The sequence below is a fragment of the Coregonus lavaretus genome, assembly GCF_964263955.1.
Source record: "Coregonus lavaretus genome assembly, chromosome: 3".
Classification (NCBI taxonomy): domain Eukaryota; kingdom Metazoa; phylum Chordata; class Actinopteri; order Salmoniformes; family Salmonidae; genus Coregonus; species Coregonus lavaretus.
Window position 1 is genome coordinate 73,326,770 of NC_139990.1, and position 9,205 is coordinate 73,335,974.

General features: G+C 43.8%; 1 protein-coding gene across 1 annotated transcript in view; it reads right to left on the reverse strand.

Annotated features, from left to right (window-relative positions):
• Positions 1–6,230: 6,230 nt before the first annotated feature.
• LOC311108637 (lysophospholipase-like protein 1) overlaps positions 6,231–9,205 on the reverse strand; it is a gene marked incomplete at its 5' end in the record, with an annotated part of 7,830 nt that continues 4,855 nt past the window's right edge. The window contains 2 exons of the mRNA XM_084151323.1: positions 6,231–7,836; positions 8,848–8,855. Of these exons, the coding sequence (XP_084007449.1) occupies positions 7,611–7,836; positions 8,848–8,855 (234 nt within the window). The 3' untranslated portion in view covers positions 6,231–7,610. The remainder of the gene's footprint in view (positions 7,837–8,847; positions 8,856–9,205) is intronic.

Here is a 9,205-nt window from a genome sequence, read left to right on the forward strand (position 1 = left end):
ACATGGATTTTGTATGTGTGCCATTCAGAGGGTGAATGGGCAAGACAAAACATTTAAGTACCTTTGAATGGGGTATGGTATTAGGTGCCAGGTGCACCGGTTTGTGTCAAGAACTGCAACGCTTCTGGGTTTTCACGCTCAATAATTTTGCGTGTTTATCAAGAATGGTCCACCACCCAAAGGAGCATTGGAGTCAACATGGGCCAGCATCCCTGGGAAACGCTTGTGGCACCTTGTAGAGAGTCCATGCCCCAAACTGAATATTAGGAAGGTGTTCCTAATGTTTGGTATATTCACCATTACCATCGGCCCTGGCTGCAGCCCCAGTGACATCTCTGTCCAGAGCCCAGCTCCAGCCTCTTGTAAAAGCCAGAACCAGTTCTTCTGGGGGGAGAACAGACACAGCATAATGCCTCTCCTCCTGGAAGCCCAGAGGTTGCAGCTCTGCTCTGTCTTTTGGGTCCTCAGGTCAAAGACAGGAGAGCTAAAGCTGTGAACACGTTTTACATGGGACCTGCCTCGCTCCCCCATGGCCGTGTTCTGACCGTGGTCTCACGGCACAGAGGATGTATTCAAAGCACAGAAAGAGGAACAGTCAAAGGTTAAAGGGAGAGGTCAGGGCAGGACATCAGGTAGCCAGAGTGTGTAAAACTAAAAACCTCAGTGGGACTAGCTCTGGGATAAAGAGAGCCTATAAACAGGGGTTGGAACTGGTTCAGGGAACAGAACCTAAAACCAGAAAATAACACTTTTTTTCAAGGAACAGAAATGGAACCGGGAAGGAAAGTGATCCATACTGTTCCAGAAACAGAACCGTTATTTTAAAAGCATGGGAACCGGTTAATAACATTATTTTACGTTCCAGGCATTTTTTTCTAGCCACACAAAAAAACGTAACAAAGACCCTATGCAAAGCCCTCACTCTGTCACTCAGAAACGTATTCCAGTGTCTGCCGCAAGCTGAAAATCTTTACCAGTGTGTGTTTGTTTAGGCTACCTGCCCCTTCCCCCTCTGAAGCATAGGCTACTGTACTGACGTTACAAGCATGATTCAGAAGATAGGGAGAGAGATTTTTTATTAGCTAGAGAAGAATGGATTAACCTTTTCCAATGCTATAGGCCTAGTTATCACGTTTCACATTGGATTTATTAACTACAAAAAGGTAAGACGTGTTTTTAATTCTGGTGCCGCTCTGCACACACAAGCTTGTTAGCTAGCTAGCTCAAAGGACATTCAGTTTCTCCATAGAAACCGCTCCTCCTATGTACAGTATAATTCTGTGGACCTAATTCAGATAATGCATTTCATAACAAGATGCCCAGCGCTTCAAGCCTCCTCCTCAACCCTCTCTCGCTCTCTCCCCACCCTTCAGTCACATCTTGCGCCATAGGCTACACTTGTCAGTCCATCATGCATGTAAACAACGAGCTTGCCTACTCTATCCACACTGATTGGTGAAGTAATTAAATGAGCTAAATGTAAAAAAACTGTTTATTTCACAGGTTAACCTCTACGTTATCGGTGTCCCGTATACGGGACGGTTGAGCTAACGTACGCTAATGTGATTAGCATGACTGTTGTAAGTAACAACAAACTTTCCAGAACATAGACATGTCTTATATGGGCAGAAAGCTTAAATTCTTGTTAATCTAACTGCACTGTCCAATTTACAGTAGCTATTACAGTGAAAAAATACCATGCTATTGTTTGAGGAGTGTGCACAACAACAAACGGCAACTGGTTTGATACATTCACCTCTGAAGGTAAATAATGTACTTACATTCAGTATTCTTGCTCTGATTTGTCATCCTAAGGGTCCCAGAGATAAAATGTAGCATAGTTTTGTTTGAAACCCCTGCTGTCTCTGTCTCCACACCCTCCCCGCCCGGCCATCTAGATGTGTGAAAGTTAGTGTATAAGCTAATGATCCATCATGTAAGACATTCCTGGGAGTGTATTACCATATCATTTTAGCATGTTTTCTATAGTTATGTACTTGAAAATGTATCAATTGACCAATTCGGCACATTTGGGCAGACTTTATACAAAATAGTCCAGTATTGCAATGCTTCACTGGATCAATCTGAAACTTTGCACACACACTGCTGCCATCTAGTGGCCCAAATCTAAATTGTGCCTAAACTGCAATATTATATTATGGCCTTTCTCTTGCATTTCAAAGATGATAAAAAAATATATATTTTTTTTGTTTTGTTTGTATTATCTTTTACCAGATCTAATGTGTTATATTTTCCTACATTAATTTCACATTACCACAAACTTCAAAGTGTTTCCCTTCAAATGGTATCAAGAATATGCATATCCTTGCTTCAGGTCCTGAGCAAGGTCTGAAGCAAAAAATTGAAAAAAAGGGTCCGATCCTTAAGAGTTTAAAAAAGGAACAGAAAGGAACCAGCAATTATTTTTGGTCCGAACCGGTTCAGAACTTATTTTTGCTGGTTGGAAAAAAATTGTTGTTGCAACCCCTTCTATAAAGTAACATTAACTCAAGTTAGACCCTATTCTTGAATTCAGACTATGACCTATGGCCAATTTATAAATCCTAATCTGCAATAAATGGGCAACTGGAATAAAATGAGAGTATAGAATCAGATTTTGGCACTCTTGCTCACACATTTCCTACACCTGCTTGTGTTATGCTGTTAATTTGGCTGGCACACTATACAAAACAGATGTTATTAGAATATATTAGACACTACAACAATAATCTAATCCCTAGTCCACAAATTATTTAATACTGGATTAGAAACCATATTATCTAATTATAAATCAACGACGGACAGTCAAGCGTTGCGATAGACCAATTGAGTGGTGACCTTTAATGGGCGGCGTGGCCAGATGAGTGATCTGGAATCTTTCAACACCTCGGCTCCCTCGGCCGGGAATTCCTCCTGCTGTAGCCTAGCCACTCTGGAGCAGGTCCACATGGAAAGTAGTGCGCAGTGGAAACTGGCAGCCAAGAAAGCCCAGACTTCGCAGTCAGCAACTCTTCCAGATTAGCATTCCTTCCCCCTGACACATGCACCGTGAAGCAGATTATCATCTGAGCCGACAGGGGACGCACTTTAGAGGAGGAGCAGGGGAGGAGAGGAAGGGGGAATACCTCAGGAAAAGAGAGAACAAGAAAGCAAAGAGAAGGGAAGGTGGAGAAGTTAAAAAAGTAATTGAGAGAGGAGTGAGGAAGGCTAAGGGTTAAGAGGCAAATTACAAGTTGTCTTTACGACCCGCTAGTATTGTAGTAGCCTCAGAAACAGTGACGCGAGTTGTAGTCATACAATTGTAGTGGCATACAGTGAGGGAAAAAAGTATTATATTTGATCCCCTGCTGATTTTGTACATTTGCCCACTGAAAAAGACCTGATCAGTCTATAATTTTAATGGTAGGTTTAGTTGAACAGTGAGAGACAGAATAACAACACAAAAATCCAGAAAAACGCATGTCAAAAATGTTATACATTGATTTGCATTTTAATGAGGGAAATAAGTATTTGACCCCTCTGCAAAACATGACTTAGTACTTGGTGGCAAAACCCTTGTTGGCAATCACAGAGGTCAGACGTTTCTTGTAGTTGGCCACCAGGTTTGCACACATCTCAGGAGGGATTTTGTTCCACTCCTCTTTGCAGATCTTCTTCAAGTCATTAAGGTTTCGAGGCTGACGTTTGGCAACTCGAACCTTCAGCTCCCTCCACAGATTTTCTATGGGATTAAGGTCTGGCTAGGCCACTCCAGGACCTTAATGTGCTTCTTCTTGAGCCACTCCTTTGTTGCCTTGGCCGTGTGTTTTGGGTCATTGTCATGCTGGAATACCCATCCACGACCCATTTTCAATGCCCTGGCTGAGGGAAGGAGGTTCTCACCCAAGATTTGACGGTACATGGCCCCGTCCATCGTCCCTTTGATGCGGTGAAGTTGTCCTGTCCCCTTAGCAGAAAAACACCCCCAAAGCATAATGTTTCCACCTCCATGTTTGACGGTGGGGATGGTGTTCTTGGGGTCATAGGCAGCATTCCTCCTCCAAACACGGCGAGTTGAGTTGATGCCAAAGAGCTCAATTTTGGTCTCATCTGACCACAACACTATCACCCAGTTCTCCTCTGAATCATTCAGATGTTCATTGGCAAACTTCAGACGGGCCTGTATATGTGCTTTCTTGAGCAGGAGGACCTTGCGGGCGCTGCAGGATTTCAGTCCTTCACGGCGTAGTGTGTTACCAATTGTTTTCTTGGTGACTATGGTCCCAGCTGCCTTGAGATCATTGACAAGATCCTCCTGTGTAGTTCTGGGCTGATTCCTCACCGTTCTCATGATCATTGCAACTCCACGAGGTGACATCTTGCATGGAGCCCCAGGCCGAGGGAGATTGACAGGTATTTTGTGTTTCTTCCATTTGCGAATAATCGCACCAACTGTTGTCACCTTCTCACCAAGCTGCTTGGCGATGGTCTTGTAGCCCATTCCAGCCTTGTGTAGGTCTACAATCTTGTCCCTGACATCATCAGAGAGCTCTTTGGTCTTGGCCATGGTGGAGAGTTTGGAATCTGATTGATTGATTGCTTCTGTGGACAGGTGTCTTTTATACAGGTAACAAGCTGAGATCAGGAGCACTCCCTTTAAGAGTGTGCTCCTAATCTCAGCTCGTTACCTGTATAAAAGACACCTGGGAGCCAGAAATCTTTCTGATTGAGAGGGGGACAAATACTTATTTCCCTCATTAAAATGCAAATCAATTTATAACATTTTTGACATGCGTTTTTCTGGATTGTTTTGTTGTTATTCTGTCTCTCACTGTTCAAATAAACCTACCATTAAAATGATAGGCTGATCATTTCTTTGTCAGTGGGCAAACGTACAAAATCAGCAGGGGATCAAATACTTTTTCCCCTCACTGTATCATACGGCAATTAGTGGTGAAAAGTAGGGTATTGGATAAGGAGTGTTGAGAGGATTTGAAGTCTACAGTGTAAGAGGGTTGTTAAGGCTGTATCCTCCTTGTTTCGAAATACAGCGTTTTGTTTTTAGAGCCTGATTTCACCTAGAGAGGAGTAGTAAGCTCATGGCCTCCTTCATTACCTACATCTATTCCCGTCATTAAATCATAAAACGCCTGGATAGCAATAGGCTACAGCCCGGCCTCTCACGGGCCAGGGGAAGAGAGGTAGAAAAAGAGAGAAAGTGTGGGGGTGTGGAGGGAGGGAGCGAGTGAGTGAGGGGCGATGGCTAAGGAGGCATACAAGAGAGGGGGAGTGTGCCAGTCGGTGTAGGGGAGGAAAACTGCTGGCCGCTCAACAGTAGCATTCTTTCACACATAGCTGGAAGTAATCAGAGATCAGGGCCAGAGAGAAATTCAGAGCTCAGTCTGTTTGCTTTGGCCGCACCTCCCACCCTCTCCTCTCTTCTTTCTCTCCCTTCCCCATTCTCTTCTCCCTTTCTCAGCCCCCCATCCCAGTCCCGCCAAACCACTAAGAATGATCTCAACATTGTTGCCTAATCCGAGTTCACCTGATACTCACGTTTCCATCCTCTCCAGTGGGAGGAGAGAGAGACAGAAAGAAAATAAACCTAGAGCTAGAAAGAGGGGGAGAGAGCATGACTAACAAATACACTTTGCACATGAATTAATTGTTGGGTGATTAGAGAGTGGAGAGTGTAGTGGGAGCACAGAGACTTTGATCAGTGTTGAGTTCAACACACGTTGATGAAACAGATGCTGGAGGTGAATGCTTCCTAAATGGTGGATGGTGTCGAGGACAACTTCCAACTAAATTTCAATAGTCTTATTGCTACTGTAAAAACAGCTGCTAACACTGCCGAAGCATTTTCGACATACAGTTTATATGTTGGAATGAAAGCATGCATGGATGTGAAGTAATAACCTTGGATTTTCTTTTGCAGTGAGAAACATTTTGGTTTGGTGTTCTTGTGTGTTGGGGGACCATGTTACATTCTCTAGCTGGTTCAACTGAGCAGCTATAATTTTTCATACCTTATTCACGTCTAAGAGGTTGCTGATTTGTTATAGCCTACATCATGTAAACCACAAATATATAATAAACACATTTAAATCATGTTAATTTAAAAGTTTGTGTTTACAATTTCAAAAATCATCATTCAAAGTCTATTTTTCATCTTTTTCATTCTTTCTCCAAAAAACAATCGTCAGATATATATCGGAATCGGCTTTTGCCTCCCCCACACACATACTATGTTCATCGCAGCTGCTACTACTAATGTCTTATTTAATGACATCTAATGACCAATGTCATCTCCTCCTATCAAAACTCTTATCTCACTTCCTCTAACTCCCATCTTAAGTGGCCTCTTAGCGCATACAGTAAGGGCGGGGGGGGGTGAAGGAATGTGAGTGTGTTTGTATTCAAATTGGCTCCCATATGTGGCAGTGATGAGTACAGGCTATTACAGTCAGTGAGGAAATACACAGCTGTGCAACAAGCTGAAATATGCTTATCAATAACGTTTCCAAAAGGTGACTGCTGATGTTGACCGATGTTTAATTTACACCCAGGGCTATGCAAGAAACGCCAATCATTTCCATAACTCTCATTATGCACCTAAGTGTTACTACTGCTCACTCCATGATCTTCCTGTGTTCTGACCCTGGCCTGAAGCCCTACACTAGTGAAGGCAGCCAAACATCCGCTGACAGAGAGGCTGCAGGGAGGAAGAAGGGAGGAATAGCTAACCGCTTCCTCCCAATAACCATCAATGAAGCGATGTGTGCTACGGAGCAGAACTACTGAGCAAACAGAACAGACCTCCGCTCCCTCCGTCCCCACACATGTTCAACACATTTCCCAGCACAAAACGATAATGGTGTATTAAAAAAACAGAGTGAGCGAGAGAGATTGACTAAACAATTCCTGTTCTCTCTACAGCAACGGTACTAATCTGACTCTTGTGTTAGTTAGACTATAGGGGTGGTGGCAGAGCATGCGCCCATATCCTATCACAGCTAGACAAAGTGTTAAGAGTGGAGACTGTACTAGTGCAGAGGGAGTGGTTATAAGCTATAACTATCACGTTCTCTTTTGGAGGGAACCACACAGCTGTTGAGTACACTAAGCAAGCACAACGGACAGTGTCCAAGCAAAAAATATTGATTTAAAAAAAAACATTTTAGTCATTTTAGCAGACGCTCTTATCCAGAGCGACTTACATGAGCAATTAGGGTTAAGTGCCTTCCTTAAGGGCACATCGACAGATTTTTCACCTAGTCGGCTCGGGGATTAGAACCAGCGACCTTTCGGTTACTGGCACAACGCTCTTACCCACTAAGCTACCTGCCGCCCTAATTTTAAAAAACGGTATTGTGTCCAACAGAGGTTGTGAGGAGGTGGTCCACAGCCCACTCAGCACGTTAATATCCTTTTCACACTATAATGCCGTCCCGAACCGTGCTGGTTCACTTTTCCAGCTTTGTTCCAGATACTATGGGCAATGCTTTACCTGGCCAGCGCAGTACAGTTCGGTTTGGCTCAGTTTAAATCAGCTCAATAGTGTGAACGTGTAATTAACGTGTTAATAACGTGTTGTTAATGTGTCTGTTTAGTGGTGTGGGGCTGACTGGTCAATGCCCACTGGCGTCTAGACTGTCCGGGAGCAGTTTGGTGAGGATCCAGGAGCGCAGTAGATCAATCTCTGGCCGAGAGAGCTGGTGCTGGAGGCCTGGGAACGAGTGGAAGGTGGTCGTCATCCCAGCCTTCTTCAGCAGGGCCGTAGTTTCTTCTCCCCACTTATGGAACACCAGCTTGTCCCCTGTCCCATGGCCCTGGAACAGCCCTCTCCTCCACAGCCTAGCAGGGGGAGAAGAGTCAGTCAGACACTTCTAGATTGCCTACTAGCACACTCTATAGGCCCAATATCTCTGTCAGAACCAAGTGCAGCCAACTCCTGATAAATGCAACAGCTTGGGACTGCCATGGAGCATCTGTGAATTTGGACACTGTATATCAATATACCAATATTTCTCTACCACTATCTGTCATTCAAAGGACAGTTTAGTAGATAGTTGTAGTTTTCTGGCGCTCTAATCATGATTTAGAAAATTGTCTGGACAGTTTAGTAGACATTATGCCCAGTGAGAACCTGCCATCCCTGATATACTACAGAGTCCTTGTTGAGACTCCTGCTACGTCAGGCTAGGTGGAGGGCCATAGCTCCGCCCATAGAGAAACCCCCTTTGGACGAGGAACAAGACAAAACAGAACATGTCATTGTACTGGGTCCATTAGGTCTCTTTCTGCAGGTATTCACTGAAAATGTGTATTGAATATTGTATCCAAAGTGCTTTTCCAGGAAAATCAAATTTTTCAACTGTGCATATTGGGAATAATATAACATTTTAGTCATTTAGCAGACGCTCTTATCCAGAGCGACTTACATGAGCAATTAGGGTTAAGTGCCTTGCTCAAGGGCACATCGACAGATTTTTCACCTAGTCGGCTCGGGGATTAGAACCAGAGACCTTTTGGTTACTGGCACAACGCTCTTAACCACTAAGCTACCTGCCGCCCCCATTATTATGTATGCTATAAGGTAGCATACATAATAATAAATATATTCATTTCCGTATGAGTAACAATAGCTTAAGCCATCCTGGCAGTTTAAGCTGTCCGAAGTGGAAAATGATCCGCCTTTAACTGAGAAAGAAAAAAAAAACATTCAAATGAAACGGCCTCCTTAGTTCCACATCATCAGCTTTATCGCTCCTCAGGAGTCGGCACCCGTTCACAAGCCCGTCCTTAATCTCACACATCTGGGTACATCTGGGCACACAGTGTACATTTGGGAAAGTGTGCAAGTACCCATCATCCTGTCAGAAGGGGAAGGGAAGAATGGAGATATGGAGGGAAGGAGGAGTTCAAACGTTTTGCCCCACGAATAAAACATTTGTCCATGACGTCCATGAAATTCTCTGTTTCTTTCTTTACTTTAACAGCTACACTCTTTGAAAAAATGTGCTATCTAGAACCTAAAAGGGTTCTTTGGCTGTCCCCATAGGAGAACCCTTTGTAGAAGCCTTTTTGGTACAAGGTAGAACCATTTTGGGTTCCAGGTTGAACCCTTTCCACAGAGGGTTCTACATGGAACGCAAAAGGGATCTACCTGGAACCAAAAGGGTTCTCCTATGGGGACAGCTGAAGAACCCTTTTGGAACCCTTT